Raw genomic sequence first — 19,828 nt, forward strand, 5'->3', positions numbered from 1 at the left:
TTTGGTATAGCTTATTAGTCCATTTTTCAAAATTAGAAACCAAAGCGGGCTCATTTCGACTGATGGTTGACCGGTCGTTTGGTTCGATATATGAAGGTCGTGTTGTACATCATTTCAAAAAAAAGTACCATATATGAGCGCTAAATTCTTTGTAAATAATAAATTTTGTTTAATTGCTAGCATGCTGAACAATATACCATTTCAATGCCGTACTCATATATTTAAATTAAGACACACTGATGTTAGGGTGGGTATATCTCTTGTCCAGGGCGAGTCTATATTTAGGCAGTCGATATCTTCATATCATTCCTGTCATCATATTTGCTGTGGAAACCCTTTTTCTCCAGACTGAAGCGTGATCGAAAACTACAGTGGTCCCAACCGTCAGCCTCAGAACAATGAAATGAGAAATCCGTTCGGCCGACGTACGCCTATGAACCTCAAAGATGGAACGTTTCCAGGTTCAGTGAAGACATTGAGGGATTTCGACAGGGGAAAGACGATGTCCTGAGAACGAAGGGCGACGAAGTCGAGTCGACAATGAGCATATTGCGCGGACTTGCAACAATACATCGTTGCCGAAGAGAAAGTACTTAAAACACAATACAGTTCCAATCTTCTGGTGAATTAAAGGAATCACACAACTCTCATCCTCAAGTGTCGGATGCTCTGTGGTCGGTGGAAGAGGCGCATGCACTCGAGGATGAGTTTGGAACGTGAGGCTATCATCTACAGCATAAGTTCTAAGTGGAAGGAATTACTAGAGGGCATAAGGAACATAATAAACAATTCATATCAATCTTGAATATTGGGTTAAATATCTTTCTTTAAACTCGTACCCAGTCGTCTTACGCCTACGGTCAAGGAATACACGTATATCCCAGTAGACTCTACAGATTCTCCTTTTCACAGTCGTGGACTCTCACGTGCTGTTGAACTGAAGCGGTGTCGCATGAACAAATTTCAGAGGAAACACGGAGAGTAACGGAAAGTGCCTGCTGCTGAACATACACTATCAAATCACCGCTTGACCGAAGATAGTTTCAACACCAGGTAGAAGGATCAACGTTTTGTACCACAACAAGAGTAACGAATGTCCCGTAAATGTTAAAGACAAGACTCGCGTAAACCATCGAGGTCGCTAATGTACATACCACAAGTTGCGAAAAGAGTTACATTCAGCCGCGTGGGTTGGGATACTGACAGGTCTATGGAGTGACTATCTCCAAACCTTGGTGCTTGTAGTTTCTTCCTTTTTATTATGCTTTGAAGCTAGTTTGCCTCACCTTGTATGCGATATGTGAACATTGGAAACGAAGGGAAATGCTTGGTATGACCTTATAATCGCCGGACAAACATACAATATCGCTGCACCGGCTATGTAACTTTCGACGAAGGAAAATTGTTGCTTCCAAGTCACGATGAGACCATGGCATGGACGGGCGACCAAGGCCATTGAGAAGTCCCAGTTCGTAACTATCCCTAGACATAGAACGTTACCGCCTCTTAGAATTGTCACATGAAAAATTGTAATGAGCAAGCGGTCGCTACCGTCTGTCAGGCTCTCCGTGTTCCTGTACGGGTGTTAGATGTACGAGTCTGTACTGGCACACGACGTCCACAGAGCGGAGAGTCGATGCTCTCCGGTTAACAAATGCTGACCAGTCAGTGTGCAATCAGCTTTCATTATGATTGCTGGTGCTATTCTTTGTTCGGTATACGTTTTTTCTCGCTTTCAAGAAAATGTTGATTTAGAATGAATGGACTGGGAAACTCGTCTGTCATGAAGTCCGAATACGCATCAGTAAGACTGACAAGAACCCGGTAGCAATATCCCTTGCTGCCATATTTTAAGATACATAAACAGACAGATTTATTTGAGGCATATGGGCGGGGGCGGGATATTAATGTTTACCTAATGAAGCTGCTCACCAGCAACGTAATTTTCAAAATTTACCTTGGGAATATTAGAGTGCTCTTGCGTGGACTCGCAGCATAAAGATATCAACAAGATATATTTATCCTCTGGTCGAACCATCCATTCATCAAAGGGGAAATATAGGAGCAATTCTCGCCGTAATCTATTCCCCGAAATAGTCCAATCAGTTGGAACAATCTCCAGAAGCCAACTGAAGACTTTGTAGCAACCCCCTTAATGTAATCCGGAAAGTGGTCCCAAGAGAGTCAGTGTCCTGGCCGATGGAAAATTGTGGGTGAGAGTTCCGTTCAACAACGCAACGCTTTAGTATTTGTCCCATGAATATAAAAACCTGAACCTCCTCAGATCTATTCTAGTTAACAAACTCAGACCAGTCAGGGCTCAATCAGTTGTAATCATGATTGCAGGTTATACCGTTTTTCTGCCACTAATTAATTAAAGTTGATGATCATGAACAGAATAATATGTGTTTATAATATGCCTACATTACTCAAATTTCCTTAGACGGGACTGCTTGTTTAAGGCATTTGTTATGTTTTATTGTAGTTTTATTCATAACTATTTATAGCACATTTTTATGTAAAAGTAAAAATGTACTTATTTAAAAAATAAACTATTAACTATTCAAATACAACTATTGTCAAAATTACACAAATCTTAATACAGTCTACCATCAATATACCTCAATTAGTTGACAATGTACCGCGACAACTTTGGTATGAACATAATGTAATGTGTACGACAAATTCTCTCATACTGTATATTAAAATTTGTAACAGACCACCAAATCACGAAAATGTCACTAATATAGAGGTTACGAATCATGTATAAGCCACGTATGTTCATTAGCAACTGCTGTTCAATCTACCATTGACCAACTTGCTATACAACTTTACTATGTTAAGGTAGATAGCACAAGAAACATAATAACCCCAGCCATTTTGGTTTTGAAGTTGTCATGAAATGTATCAAATAATTTTTTTAGGAATCTTTCAAATCTAACTGTTCTAGTCGTGAGTTTAAGAAATCGTTTAAACTGCCAATAATAATAGTAGTGATCTACAACAGTGAACTGAATTACGTTTGCTATTTAGTTCCATCCTTAATGATTTTCTGGCTGGTAATTTTATTACCAGCAATTTCTCTTGGCAGACAACAGTAAAATATTTTAAAATGGTGTAATCATATGTCCTTGATGAACAGGTATATTTTAACTTCTAAACACGATTTCTAAATGTGTAAATAGTCGTACAAGTTTATAACTGGCTATAAATAAACTAACCAGTTTAATAAACTACATAATTTACTTTATCCATGAATGGCGTATGCGGAAGATAAAATATGGTTTTAATTCTGTTGAAAACTCATTTTAAGTCTCCTAACACAAAAAGTATTTTTTCTAAATGATAATGTTTGTCTACATATATATTCATATACACACACACATATGTTTGGTACTGATCCACACGCAATTGTTAGTACACTACTAGACATACATGTAGTGTAGATAAAAATTATGTTTGGTAGTTCAAAGGGAAATTGGTGCCTTGGAGCCACCTCCCTTCTTATCTACGCCACTGGCACAGATCAGCAATGGAGGTGCGGCATCCACATTGGGCAATGTTTATCGACATTTAGGCATAAGGTGATATCTGCTAATTATTCTCCCAGAACAAATTGTATTCTTGATCAAAACAAACTGTTTAAATGATGTAGATAAATTTTAAGATTTCAGTAAATACAATATGGCATGTAATGTTTGTGTCAATTTCATGTCTAACGAAATTCCAGAAACACATGTCTATAAACATTCTCGTCCATTAGCTACACAAGGCTCAATATTTTTACTGTATAACAATTCAGCTGAAATCGATAAAAATCCTAATGGACAATATGATTTTAATTAAATATGAGCTAGATGTAGGTGTAATTTATTAATGTCTTTAGAAAACTACGTCGTTTAGCATTGTGAAATGTTTCAAACATTTAGACCTAATGATGATTTGTTATAACTGAAGCCCAACTATTTGCCAATAGTTGTAAATAGTTTCAACTAACAATGATTAGCTGAAAGAGTAACTTGATGGTTCTATGAACGTTGTAGTGAGTAAGATAAAGACGAAACATTCACTAAATCAATGTCTTACACCAGATATTAATAGATGTGGCTCAAGTTCTGAGAATCTTTTTTATTTATTTTATTACTTAAAATAGAAGTTAAGGGGGTGAATATTTATAATGACTCAATCACGTTTTAGAATAATAATACATTTGCAATGACATTTTAAGAACTAAAATATTATTGTACGAGTAATTTAAATGCTTCATGTTACTGAACGTCCAACAGTGGTAGAAGTAAAAAATTATCCAGTTAAGTTAACTTTATTTCAACACTATCGATTGAATTCATCATGTTTTTTGAGGGGTAGAAAAAAATACAGTGTCCGTTTACCAGTTTACTTAGATCTTAATGTTAAATTGTTAATTTATTGACCACCAATCGTTAAGTGAAAATCGTTCTATCCTAATACAGAGTAATAATCGAAAGAATTTAGTCGACATTGGAGCGATTTGGTGCCTTAGTAAAAATGGTATCTAATGCCTTGGCGCTTTAGCATAAACTATATTAAAGAAAATAGAGAGCTTTAACGAAGCAAGGATAGACCAGTTTAAAACCATTGATTGAAATGAATCATTCAGAAGCTAGTAGTACGTCAGAGACACCTGCGAGATCGTAGTAAACAACGCCGTGCGAAGAAACAAATAAGAGCACGCGCACAATCCATCGTTATGGTGCTAGAATGATGTGTGTACGAGTATATCACGTTCCAGCTTTTACTGCTTATTGTTTGCAACATTGCATGCGTTATTACCGTTTGTTGATTTCTGCTACTTATTAGTACTCTCTTGCATCCCCCCTGTTGATTCTGTTACTTAGTGATTCTTTCTTGCATCGCCCCAGATATTATTATACTGTTTTCTATTTCTATATCGTTACATTCCCTTTGGTATTTTCTTGTTTATATTGATTTAAACAGATTTTCTGTGTTTTTTTGTTTGTTACTTTATGTTACTGCTAAGTTACGTCATTAGTTAGTTCATGCTACTTTTGCCACGCTACAAACTATTTGTGAGCGCTAGATTTTTGAAAATTAATAAGATTTTTTTTACTCGAATCAAATTCACAAATTGATGTTGTAATCAGTTATATGTTGGGAAACGATATTAGGTGTGAAAATAAACTGCCGATGATGGAGTATGATGTAACGTATGAGTATGAGTATGATGTCTAAAAGATGTAACTGACGAACATCATCTCATCATCGTTTTGGATTTGATAGAGGTAAGAAAAACTTAATTGATTTTCATTGTAATCCAAACGGGGCGTATATCAATGATTTTTACGATATATACATAGTAATTAAAATGCTCTTTTCTAGGGTTATAGCAGGTTTTCTGTGTGTTCTGACGCTACTGTAAAAGTATTTCCGCAAATGCCAGTATCTGAGTTTCTTTCGGCCATTCAGAGGATGAAGGAACGACTAAGAGTCTCGAGTTCTTTGATAAGAAGTTACGAAAATTCTATATGGTGTAGCGAAACTTAGTAAAGGAAACATCGAGTTCAGGACTTTGGTTACTGAGCTGAAGTAGTCTGTGTTACTCCCTCCAGCTGTTGTTCCTCATTTTCATTCAACTCCTAAAATTCAGTCAAAGCCTGCACATAAAGACAAACTGGTGTTCTTGTTGATGCCATAGCTGGAATATGAATACCCATGGATGTGCAACAGTTAATCTTTTGGTTTATTAAATCATGTTGTGAAACTCCTCATAGTCCACCGTGATCAGACAATGGTCTAACGTCCAAGGAAGAACCAACATCTAGATAATAGCAACTAAGGAGACGTTGTATCCTGATGGTAGTGGAACACATAAGGGTTCAGTATTAATGAAAAAGGCAGCGCTTCTTCTTATTTTGTTTTATCAATCTATATTCTTATGTGTGTTGTCTAGTTATTATAGTATTCTTTCTGTCTTGTTCTGTTAGACGTTCATGCATGTTTTGTTTTATTATACTGCTTTGATCCTTAGATACTATTTCTTCATTAGCCACATTGCCTTTGCACTCTAGCTATCTGAAACTTATTCTTGTATGTAAGTTGGTGTTATACCGTTGAAATTTAAATAAATAAATAAAAATGATCGGCTCATACACATATTTACGCATAATGTTACTGTAAGGATTTTACTGAACGGCCAGGAGGTATTTTAATGAGCCTGTTTAGACTGTTCATATGCTCAATAACTACAAATATGGGTATGGCTATAAACTCGAGTACGGAGTGATGGGCTTCACCAGTAAGGCCATGGTCTACAGAGCAAATCCGATGAGATATTTTCATCCTCGACAAGTACCAGCTCCAGCATTGCTCAATCCGAAACATAACTGCAATGTAAGTATCCCCTCCTTAATCCTAGATAATATGACTGATTTCAGAGCTGACAGAAAGTACGTTGCTAACTGCACAAGAGGGTTGCAACCCTTATTACAAATATATTATAACTATTTGTAATATGGTTATATTTGTAATTTGTGGATGTTTAGTGTTATGAGTTGAGATTTGCGTACCTAATGTGTAGAAATTTCTTTTCTTGTAAATTGTTTTCCCCTTCAGTTCATCCTAATGTCCTCTACACTTATCTCCAAACGTTATTGAAAAAATAGAATTCTTGAAATGTAACATGGTAAATGATGACTTAGATAATCCGGGCTACAACTGGGATGAATGCTCTTTAATCTTCGGTGTATATGGATTACTCGAATCAGCCACATCTCTATCGAGGTTAGACAGTCTTAGACCATCATCTTTACGAACTACAATCAAGCAGCCTTTTACCCTGACATTGTTGCACAACTCAAGGAAGAAAATGGTCAGCATTCGAAGCAGGTGTCTTTTTTTCTATGACTGATACCGATGAAAATAAAACAAATTTTGGTTCTACAAGTTGCTTTCATTTAACTTAATCACCTTACTGAGCGGGGAGTTAGGCTTACAGAAGATGTAAGCAGTCCGAAGTTACGGATTACTATGCAGTGTACTTAGGCCTGCAAATTGTGGCCTGAAGGTAACTAAACATGTTCGAAGAGAATTGTCCAAACTGGTTAGTTTTAGGAAGATTCTCCTTCATTCCAGTTGCAAGAAGTCTGGAGTACACGATTTGTACCTGAGATTCGTTTGAAGATTCTGATTTAGAGCATGTGATCCAACAATCAGATATATTTGCATTGCAAATACTTTTTGAATAATTTAAATGTTTTCATTTTCGTACGTTTAAAAGCGGCGCGAAATAAAAAGTGACATTGTAACTTATACTCGCACTAATTTGGTTTTAAGTGCCTCCTCATTGTAATGACCGCTAAAGTTGGGCTACATGGCTGCACTGTTGTCTTATCGAGAGTTCTAATGGTCAGGAGGCATTAGCGGGCGGTAGGGCCACACCAGCTCCATCCGTCACTAGACATATGTATCACCAATTACCATCTTCCAGGAGTCATTAGCGGGCGGTAGGGCCACACCAGCTCCATCCGTCACTAGACATATGTATCCCCAATTACCATCTTCCAGGAGTCATTAGCAAAAGGTAGGGCCACACCAGCTCCATTGTTACTGGACTTATGTATCTCCAATTACCATCTTCCAGGAGTCATTAGTGGGCGGTAGGGCCACACCAGCTCCATTCGACACTGGAATATCTTCGTTATATACCATCTTCAAGTTTATTGCACATGTTTATGACTCCTTGGGCAAAAAGAAATCCAGATAACACACATTATCCCTTCAACTTGCTATGTTTTTAATGAAATAAAATTTCAATTCCTAATCAAGTTTTTTTATACTAAATTTTTAAAACAACTCAAAGTACATTTCACTCATTTTTAAATCGTATTTAACTTTTAATGAGCTTCCAGAATAAATATTACAGGCCTACTTTGTCATATTCATATATAGTAAACCATATTTTTACAACTGATAACAGTTTTTGATGTGTAGCCTACAACAATTCACTTTCAGAAATGTATGTGAACGTGGTGCGAATATAAATGATTACCTGTTAATTAGATTGTTTAATTTACTATTATGGCATAAACTCAAACCAGTGCATATATTTAATAAAAAGTAAAATTAACTGGACAGATGATGACTATATTTTCACTTCTCTGACACAGAAAACTTTATTAAATTTACAGTAGGAATAAATATCAATTCATTTTACCTTCTACAAAATTTGAATAGGCCTAGAGTTTTAAAGTGTACAGTGTATTGCCACAGTTTGATTTTCATTAAAATGTAATGTTGCCGCTACTACATCCTAAAAAATCAAACGGACATTCGCCATTGTAAAACTGATGTAGTTTTGCAACGACTGTATGTCTATTACAATAATATTTTACCTGGTTACCTTTGTAGTCAACGTTTATGATTTCTGTTAAAGTGGCGTTTTAATCGTTACAAAAACCATTCTTGATATTTCTTATGACGCTGTCAATAATTATCTCAGATGTTTACACTCTTATTCCCTTCTTAATAATAATGCTGACCATAACACCATAATTAACATCTACCCTACCCGTAACAATAATTTCCTTAATTAGTTATCACGTAAACTCACGAAACCGTTTATAATTTTGACGGTCTTTACACAGTTATGTTCTTCTTTATCTTTAAAATTTACGTTGGTATTTTATTGTTGTTTATACGGTATGTGGTATTAATCGTAGGGGAGAAATCACCCATCAAAATCGAAGTATGAGGTATATGGATGCACACTCTGTCTTTAACACGCTTCACTATATTTTCATTCATCAGTCGTGTACGCTCACCTAGAATACTCCTATATTCGTATTTTAAGGGAGATGGCTGGGAAAATTTTTCATTAGCTGATATATTGTGCAGTTACTAACCACAATTCAATGTACAATGTTATTAAAATTTTCAAAGAAGCCGGTAGTGTCGTAAACCCTCTTTAAGTAACGCCCGGTGATGTTTATGATAACAGTATTTATTTAATACCACCTTATTATACTTTTCTAAACATAAACATTGCACAAGTGTAATACATTATTTTTAGCTCATAATAAAATTAAGGTGTTATTTTGCAAAAATATATTTAACGACTAATGTAATAGTGATTATTCAACTTACTTAAGACATTTAATTTGCATACCGTTAATATCAGTGCCCGATATAAAGGCAGCACCTATCAGGGTCCGGAGTGAGGTGGAGGTAAACAGTGGAGGTGAGACAGTAGGTTAAGTCGTGCTAGAGCCAGGAGGGGAGGACGGTCAAGTCGAGACTACTTACTTACCCGTGTAATATACTCGCGGATCGGCACGATGCGGCCCCGGCTCATCCTTCTCGACGAGTCCGCTGCTTCCGCCATGTTCCGGGACACTGATACCGAACCGAGAGTGTATGTGCGCGGTGCGCGCGTGTGGGCAGAGCGTCGCATGCGCAGCTTGTTCCCACCAGTCAATAATAGTCTAGGCTGCCTTGACGACACTAGAGTCCAATACACGGTCCACACTTTACACTACCCGCCGTGCCGTTTCGGGACACGGGAGTCGGTCCGTTCTCCGTCATCACTTCGCTCGCTCGCCGCGACCGCAACGCTCACAATACGCATATCGTGTTTATTGTGTCAGTTTACGTTTTATACGTTGACATAGTACATTGATTGCAGACATATCTTACATTTTTAAACCCGGGATCTTTACGCTTGAAGATCTGGTGCAGCGTTCTTACACAGCTATATGGATCGCAACACACTGCAATGAAGCGACGTTCAAGGCTGGGAAAAAATGTTACAACTCGACACAGACTTTGGGTCAGCCAGTAAAATATAAAAATATACCTCTCACACACCACGATATAATTAACAAATGTGCATTAATTTGTATTTTTTGAAAACCAAAAAGCATGTGGATTGAGTTCATCGTGATACATTGTTGCATCAATTAGAGGCATGTGGAGAGCGTGGTCTGCCGCATAATTAGCTTGTCTTACTCCAAAGCAGAGAGCAGTCGGTGTCTGTAGATGTAAGGCGCCTTGTCTAGTAGAAGCAAAAGGGCTCATAGAGTTCACCAAGGATTGATTCTTGAGTTTGCGTTATTGCTAAGTAATTTGTGTCTTAAATTTCAGGCCCTTTTTCATAATGGGGGGTCGAAGACATGACTACACGTTACAAAGAAATAATATGAAAGTTTGGAAGTAAAATATCTTTTGTTGAACAGGACTTGTGCATTTAATATTTCTCGCAAATCAACTTGGACAATAATCAAATAAACGTTATCCAATTTTGTCTTTGGCATAAAGAAAATGCAACCAGACTCTCAATTATTACAGAAAATGTCTCTGAGGATCTTTAAAAAACTTTTACAAATTTCCTCGAAATGTACTCCACTGTGTGCCGATGTGGGATATCAGCAACACAGTATAATTTTATCCCTAAGTTTTATTCCCTATTTAAGTCTTGAAGATAGATTACTATGGGCTAATACACCCTCAACTGGTGTATGCATGTAGTAAAAATATGGGAATAAGAGTTTTAAAATTCAGGAAAACCTTTTAGAACAGAGCTATTACACAATAGAATAAAAATTTGAAGGTCTTGCTGAGAAATGTTCAGGAGTATTGGAGTAGAGATATTGCCGGCTTTAAATCTTGGAAATGATCCTTTACTATGGACCTCAAGATAATATGGTGGTGGTTGAAACATTCACTCGTACGTGACTGGACAATTTCGCGTTCAACGGGACAGAACAAAAGCATTCTTTTGCCGTCACAAGTTGGTTTCGATATGAAAAAAATTACAAACCACAACTTCCTTAAAGCTCCATTGAAACATCTAGATAAATGAAAAGTTATATTGTGAATTGACTGCAAGTAGCATGACGTCAAAGGGCTCAGTCGCCTGTTCGGGCCATTTTATTTCATGCTGAACGGAACACTACCGCAGCGACGCGTGGGGCGGTTGAAAATCGGAGAAGCAAGAAAGTAGTATCTTTTATTGTCTTAGTTACACAACTAATATAATCTAAGGTAGTATGGAGCATGTATGGTTAGTCACGTAGGTCACGAAACACATAGGTACAAGACTAGAGATGGTATAAACTTGCGACAGACCCCGCATAGTTAGTTCTGGCAGGAAATTTACCTCACATTGCGGGGGCCGTATCTTTTTCAAAATTGCCAAATTTCGTAAAATCAGAAACATCAGAATCTCATTTTAAAACGAAATTAAAATAATTTATACTTTCTCTAGGTTTTCACCCTGTTGAAGAGTTTTTAGACAGAATATAATGTGGGTATTAGCCTTGTAGGAACTTATATATTTAAACGTTTTTATAAACTATGATATTTGCATTGTTCGATAATATTTTTAGTTTTGCTGTTGTATATTTGACTTGTCTTTTGATTCGATTTTTGGTTATTTTAAACGCATATAAAAGTGGTAATGTAACTTACTGATTGTTTTATGTAATTGACGTTGTCATATACTGTTTTGTGTATGACGACAATAAAGCGATTGAATTCAATATGAATTGAAATACGTCTATTTGTGGATGCTACAATTCATTATGTCGGTGGCGCCAGCATGCCTATTTAACATAATATCCGTATTACTATTGAACTTTCCTTGCACCGGATCGCAATAATATTACTGTAAATATACTATAGTTTCTCATCTACAATCGGCTTTTGGTTAATCTTACTCTAAATATACTATAGTTTCTCATCTACAATCGGCTTTTGGGTCAATCTTACTGTAAATATGCTATATTTTCTCATCTACAATCGGCTTTTAGGTTAATCTTAAGTCAGTTTCCATCAAAATGGAAATAGGAACAATTATATTTTAAAATGTAAATGTCCCCAATGACTTTTTAATAAGACAAACTTAACATTTTTAGTAAAGGTGACGCCAAAATAGGGAATTAAAAGTCGAGCGATAAAACGTGGGAATGTAGAAGTAGTGTAGTGATAGAAAATGCAATACTGTGATATGACGCTGCGCACGTTATCAACAATAATGTGTATCTATCTGAACAAATAAACTTTATATTTCAGAACAAAATTTTGGGTTCTCCCAAATAGACTAAGGGATCACCACCAAAAAGTTAATCGGTAATCTCTTATTTTGTGATACACCGAATTAACGCCCTATTTTTTCTGAAGCATTTTACTTTGCAAAAGGTATGTGCAAAAAATATTGTTTTGGCTATCAACTCTAACAGTGAACTGAGCAACACAGTCGGCCTGTGTAAGCTCTGCGAGTGAATGTGTTAATACTAATTCAATAGTATTAGTATTGTATACTTAATTTGTAGTGCGTGTGTATGATATTCATAATACAGAATCCGCTAACAACTAGGTGTGATCACTGACCTAAATACATGGATAAACAGAAAAAGCACTTAAAGTTGTCGTAACAGTAATATGATAATTTCACTTATGGCACTGGAGTTGCAATTCCGACTCTTTTATTTTATTTTTTAATAAGTAAAAACCATTTCAACAACATTAAATTGGTGTAATTATTTAGTAAATTATAATACAAACCACATAACTTTAATAAAATGGTTGAGAAAACAAGAAAAGTTAAAGAGAAAAGTGGAGTACTATAGTTTAAGACATTGCAACTTTACCAAGAAAAAATAAAAATATTATTTGTTTAGAACTAAAGTTAATGAGATCAGCAATTAAATTCTTAGTTAAAGTTTCTCTCTTTCACTGTGAATAATAAACCATGCTGATAATGCGTATCTTGAGATTAAATAACAGTAAAAGGTACAAAGTTTGTTTTCTCTCGTTACTTTTATTATAGTTGCGCAAAGGAGTGTCGATCAATATTATTGGTGTAGATAGAAGCAATACTGAATGTTGAGTTATTTCAGGACCCCCATCCCTCAATTCATCACAAATATTAGTTTCAGAGTTTGTAAAATCTATCATCGTTTCCGTAAACATAATGAATAACTTCCGTCATAAAAACTCTGAATAGCAATTACTAATTATTACACAGATTTGTTTTCACTTTAATTGATGAGTCAGCGCTTATCTCATAAATGACAATTTTCATTGCAGCTGATAACACTCACACAGCTTCAATAGATTTCCTTTCATGGATAAAATAGATAATCACTTGTCCTCTGTACGCTGTGTCTTGAGTTCTATGCTGAATTTATGTTATTATGTAATTCTGTCCTATTAACTATTGTATATAAAACAACCTCAACTCTCAGTGTAAATAAAAATACTGATCCCTCAACCAATGTATGGTCTACTACAGTTTTAAACCCTCGTCTGATAATCAACCCACCTCGTACTATAATGAATTATCTCACTGTATGATTACAGAAGCGCGATGAGATCTACACTAAATCTGGTACGTTTTATCGAAAAGGTTATACGATGTACTATATTTTTGTATACTGTGTTTGTTATGTGTATACACAGCACAAAACTCCACATACATATTACAAAGTAGATGTTATTTGTTATGTTTGGACTTGTTTATGACATGTAAACAGAGCTTGTGAATTTACACCACTCCGTAATTAGTAATTACGAAAACTCACGAAATTATTTATAATTCTCATGGTCTTAACACAATTACTGTTATCTTCTTCTTTGTATTTAAATTTGAAGTTGTATTTTATTATTGTTAAACATGTCAATACACGAAGAACCTGAGCTATGGTCTATGAATTTTTTCGTCGTTATTATATGACGATGGGTTCCAAATTGTGTCTTCAAAGCATAGTTTTTAATCAAACAAAACGATACCATGTTGTTTAATTTGTATTGTGTTATTTTTCCAAATATAACCTGTCTCAGTATACGCTGTATTCATATTAATACACTTCTGAGGAAATATTCCAGTGTTGAGGGACTTTTAGACCACTCTGTATACAAAGTTTTATTTAATTATAATGTTCAAATGATTTATTTTATTATAAATTAAAGATTTCGCATGTGAATTAATGTAATATAAATAGTATAAGAATTTTCATTTCAAGTATACTTTATCTTGATTAACTTTTCTCATGGATTTTCTGTTTTACCACAAACGTCATTGATTTATTAATACCACCTTTAAAAATTGTAATTTAAATTTAAAACAAATACAAAATAGACACCAATCTAATAAATTCCAATGCACAAAACCTTTTTACAACAAATACAGCCCTTATTAGAAGTCATATGATAAATAAATTATGTTGTATATAATTTACCCATTTATGAAGTTTAACATGGATACCATTAAAAATAAATAAGATTTGACAACTATCAAGATTGAAAACAGAAACAAATGTGTAAATAAACAAAACACTGAATGAAACATTAAAATAGTAATAGCCTGTATGAAGAGCATTTCTAACTTAATTGCCTAGGTACATGAATTGTACAGGAAAATATCTCTCATAATAGAGGCATTTTATAAATTAATTGGAAAGCAAAACATTCAGTGTACTACGCTCACAATGTGTTTATTAACAGCTGTTTTTACATGAACTGTATTGCTTATATGACGGGTACCGAAAAGTTCATCTTAAGTGATAAAGACATTTTCAAAATACATAAGAAAGCACGAATATATACAGTGTGATGGGCTTACAACTGGTTTCAACTTGCAGATTGAAAACAAAATCCATTTCATGCTAAAACTGCCACTTACAAGTGAACACTGAACTTTAACTATGAACTCATTATTCAATTCGTATCAAAACCATCGTTAATTAAGACTTATTTGGGCAACACTTAAACAGTGATGTAACTAAAGAATTGCATTCTTGTAAATGAATTTTCCCACCTAAAACTGTTACTATCAAAACTGTTAAGGATAATGTACAGTGCAAATATTTCATCCGTACAACATACGAACATAAAAGTACTGTGCTGCTTTAATTCGTGTGCATAAAGAGCCGATTTCAGGACTAAGCCCCTAATTTTAGCTGTTCAGGTTCCGAGGCCTAGCCTGAATGTAGTAGCTCGGATTGAGGGTCTATTAGGGCGCAAATTTTGATCCCAGTCCGAGCATTCACATAAATTCCGAAATAAACACCCAAGCCTAATTTATCTGGTTCCGAAAAAAAATGTGGTACATTGGGATGAACATCCATCTGGACGCAAGGTTAGACCCCCAATTTAACCATTCACGTCATTCTGGAATAAACTCCAATTAAGTCTAAATTTAGGCAAGTTTTGTCTATGAAAATCAAAACAAGTTGTAAATTTCAGAACATAAATTTCATCGTCTATGTAACTACTTAACATAAAGGGTAAAATACTTTCTGGTGTTACTTGAAATACAATCAAGTTGCTATTAATTGTTACGTACATTGCAGATTTAAAAGAATGATTTTCATTATTTATCATATTTCTGGTAATGTCTGGTTTATGATTACGAACTATAAGATGTGTAATACATTTCCATTATATGAGAATAAAACCGCAGGTAAGGGCGAAACAAAAGTAATGTTTTTTAGTAATTTGATTACGGAGTTAACTCTTAACAGCCTAGTAGTGTCATATGGACACATCAGTATGTACGGCATTTACTCCCCAGTGTGGTACTCTCACTTCATTATCGAAGGCTAACAGGGTTAAACTAGCTAGTATATCAATTATTTAAAGACCATATTTTTCACTATCAAAATTATATTTCGTTGATTTAGGAAAGAATAATTGGCATTATACTTAAGTTAATATTATAAAGGTTGGCATTATGTATTATTTTACATTAGCCTTCTTCAACCTTCATCAGTTTTCATTATATAAACCTTCTTGTATCAAATTGATTACTGTTTAATAACAACTGGAACAATGAAATATGCTTTACTCCACCTTATTCCAAAACATTCATGAGGTATGTAGTAAGAAGAGTTTAATGTTCTTAAAATACAAAGTGTACCTTAAGAAACTGAGGGTTACAGATTGAAATCTGGAAACTGTTAAATGTAAACCTGAATTATATTGTATATAATTTTATATTTTAAATGTAACATATTGGCAAAACGAACATTAAAAGATAATCATCCATTTTCAAGTGACTCATGATCATCAATTTCACTTACGACCACTCTCTATTTCCTCTTTCAGATTTTTTCAAAACTATAAAGCATAAATAATGATTATTTGGACTGACGAAATTGTTTGAAATTCGAAAAAATATTGAACAATAAACATATTACTCTACAAAATATTAAATAAAATTCAAAAAATAACATTTTCTACTATGGTGTTATCTATTTTTAAGTTTTTAAGATGTAGCCTATTTCTCCTATGCATTTTCAATTATAAGACCGATTAATTATTAGTCTTGTAAGTGAGAATACACAGGATAAATACCTTAAACGTGTTTTTTTTTTATTTTCAAGCTGTGAACATACTTAAAAATTAATAGTGAAGCATTGGAATCAAAGTCATATTTTGCACATTCCTGTTTATTTAAAATATTGCCAAAATTATACATGATGTAGTATTTTAAGAGTATGTAATTATTTAAAAATGTAATTTGAAAATATACAAATTTTAACATCACGATAGGTTTAACATTTTGCATAGAGTACAGAGGTCTTCCCAACACTATTTGGGAGGAAGGATCGCTCTAGGCGAAAGCTCATTTATGTCGCTCAACCTCCATTTCCCTTCTGAACACAATAGCTGTATATCCTGACTTATAATCCTCCAATCCTGCAGTATTACAAACCTGGTCCTACAGACAGTGTTTACTTATTACAATACGATACCATTAAAACATACACAAGAAAAAAGTAATACCCTAGCGTGCAATAGAATTTCTGGACTGGGCGCTATTTATTTTCCTTTTTTAATCAATAATAAATGTACCTTACAGTCTGTTGAGTAATATATTTCATTTTTTTCTTCATTTTTTTATGTATTTATTTATGTATTTAAAAACATCAAATATAAGTAATTTTTAATAATTTAAAAATGTGTATGTAGCAAAAATAGGAGATAGGTATCCTGTCTATGATTCTTACTTAGAACTTCGTTACAAAATTGCATTATACAACTATATAATAATAAAATCTATGTGAAATGCTTAGAAGTTGTAGAGCCTATGGTGTGAGGATAGTTTAGAGGTGTTGGTTGTTATTAATATCTAGAAATATAAATTAAGAGATAAAACGTATCAGCAAAGATTAGGTGTATTGATCAGAGATGAGATAATATTTGTCATCAAACTTCGGCATGAACAAATGTCAGATCAAATTGTTAGCAGTGGTATATATTATCTACCATTGATAATGACAACTGACGAGTGGGTGTGTTTTAAACACGCGTTATCTTATTTGTAGTACCAAAGTCCAGTGGTTGGATATTCATTGGTTTATCAGTGTAAGTTTAGAACCCGTAATATAAACACAATTCCTATCATGATTGCATGTACTTTCTTCTGATGATGATATGAATCTACTACAATATGGTTTATTTATGGTATTTTATTATGGTAGATTTGTAGTAGATATATATATATGTAAATTTACCGGCCACTCAAGAAAATAAATTTGCAATCTATGCTAGTTCCTTAACAGTTCTATAGGTCATTTCAAAACTTCTAGATTGGTCATCATTCATAAATAGGTGATATAAGGCTTTTTGAATATTTGTGTGCAGTTAATATGAACCAAAACTTAGAATTTCTGTCACATATTGCAAATGAACAATCTCTCTTGGCCTATAATAGGATATCAGTTACATTTATGTGATTATATCATTTTTATAGCGTATTAAATAATTATATTAAATGATTTAATAATGAAATACATTAAAATATTAAATATTAGGTGGGTTCGAGATATCTGAAATAGCCCACCTTTATCTTAGATTAGATTGGCCTTTCATCTATTCAATATGAATAAGCATTTAAATTGTTATATTCAAAATAAAACTTAATCACGATTTAAGTTCAAAAAAGCTGTCTTGTTGGACCGTTTTATTGGACTTCAGCAAGTCCTCTAACACATTTCGATACAATAATTAATGCGTTACAGAAAACAATTATATTTCAAATTAAATTTAAACTGGTTTTCCAAAATGAACAAAAGAAGCTTAGCACACCTTAAATGTATGTACAGGATTACCATATGAGCCTACACATAGATTAGGCTTAAGTTTGTACACATGACTTGTGACATTCATTCTGTGGCCTAAATTTATTTATATGTAGTAATCCCGCTTTGACGCTTGAGCTGAAGATAAAAAACGTAACTGACTTTTCATGTTAGTGACAACAACACATGAAAATGACTTTGTAATATGACTTTATTGTTATCAACAACGAAAGTGCAGTACAAACGATCAAACTATCAATTATACGCACTTTATATGAATATACAATTGTTCCGCACAAGGTACATTTCCGGAAACTTTTGTCATCGTCAATCTATATGTGTTAAAATAGAAATATTCATAATTCACAAAAGATTACAGCATTATATTTTGGATGTTTTGTCTAGCAACAACTTTGTCGTAAAAAAAGGTTTCAAAGTGACGGCTAATTTAACGTAAAACTTCACAAAACGACAGAAAATAAAAAATAAATGTACCTCCAAAAGACAAAACATTATATTTACTAAGATTTGAGGATAAATAAATTAACAATGTAATTTTACTGTTTGAATCAACATAGACCTTACGTAGTCAGTTAAATGTATGTCATACAAGTGGAGCATTAAAATATTTTGTTTCTAACAATTTTTTTGCCATCCAATTTTAAAAAACTTTAAAAATATATTTTTTATTTTTTGGTGGGCTATTATTTATGTTAGTTTATTAATTTTTCCTGTATAATGTATTTTTATAAAAATCTTAAAATGACCGCCATTATTAATCAATTAAAATGTTATGGTGGTACGAGGATTGGCTCCAATAATATGTATACCAGTGATAACTTACAATACTATTATCTACTATAAATAGGTACCCTATCTACTTACATAGATTATAAACCACCGGTGTTAAATTAAAAATGGATACACGTAAAAAATTGTCATCTTTATAATTAATTGTAAAATATGTTTTCTTCGACCCAAGCTATAATCCAACGAAATAATTCCAAAACGTTACGGAATTTCCCGCAAGCTATTTATAAATTTTGAACCTTACCGCTCACTGCGCCAATATAACAGGTTTCGAAGTACTCAGCGTTGATGAAGTTCTAGCTTTTGCTGTGTTTACAGTTTTGACAATGACGCAGAGAAAAATACTATTTTGACATATGTGCTAAAGATAAAACATAAGTTTTGGCCCCAACCAAGGAATGTTAAAGGTTAGTGTGCCTTTTCTATAATTTGAGGCCATGAAACACTCTTCTAACACGATTATAATCTTAATAGAATACTAATTTATAATAGGGGGTTGGCAGACCACGTGGTCGCCTCCGAGTTAGGTATATCGGATACATCACGCGCGCATTATAGGCCTGCTAAAATTCGCACACTCTTTGTTCTTAATCCGGAAATTTCGAAAGATGGCGCCAGTTTACGTCTTTCAGTATAATGTCTAGTAATATAATTACTGGAGTGCCTACTGAGCAATTTATCTTTGGCCCTTTGTAATGCAAAGTTTTGTTCTAAAAGTAAGACGTTGTGAATATAACCAGTCTCAGCTTATTATTATAATTTTAAAGAAATTTGTATTTTATCACAACGTATATTACATCGTTACATCGATGGTTTAAACAGAAGACGCCACAATCGAGGTACAATGAATTATGTTTTGTTTGTAATGGAGCTACAGCTTAGTGTGTTGTGTGCCCATGAGCTGTGATGCAAGAAAAACTTGTTCTGCCGCAGACAAC

The 19,828-nt window shown here is 34.0% G+C and overlaps 1 protein-coding gene across 2 annotated transcripts in view; it reads right to left on the minus strand.

Annotated features, from left to right (window-relative positions):
- Positions 1-19,828, minus strand: part of LOC124369113 (jmjC domain-containing histone demethylation protein 1) — a 100,062-nt gene that overhangs the window by 74,443 nt on the left and 5,791 nt on the right. Inside the window, exon 1 of one of the 2 annotated variants that reach the window (XM_046826865.1) lies at positions 9,305-9,526. The exons of the other annotated variant lie outside the window; for it this stretch is intronic. Coding sequence (XP_046682821.1) covers positions 9,305-9,448 — 144 coding nt within the window. The 5' untranslated portion in view covers positions 9,449-9,526. Of the gene's footprint in view, positions 1-9,304; positions 9,527-19,828 lie in introns of those variants that run through there. 2 annotated transcript variants of the gene reach the window in all.

The sequence above is a fragment of the Homalodisca vitripennis genome, chromosome X (assembly GCF_021130785.1).
Source record: "Homalodisca vitripennis isolate AUS2020 chromosome X, UT_GWSS_2.1, whole genome shotgun sequence".
Classification (NCBI taxonomy): Eukaryota; Metazoa; Arthropoda; class Insecta; order Hemiptera; family Cicadellidae; genus Homalodisca; species Homalodisca vitripennis.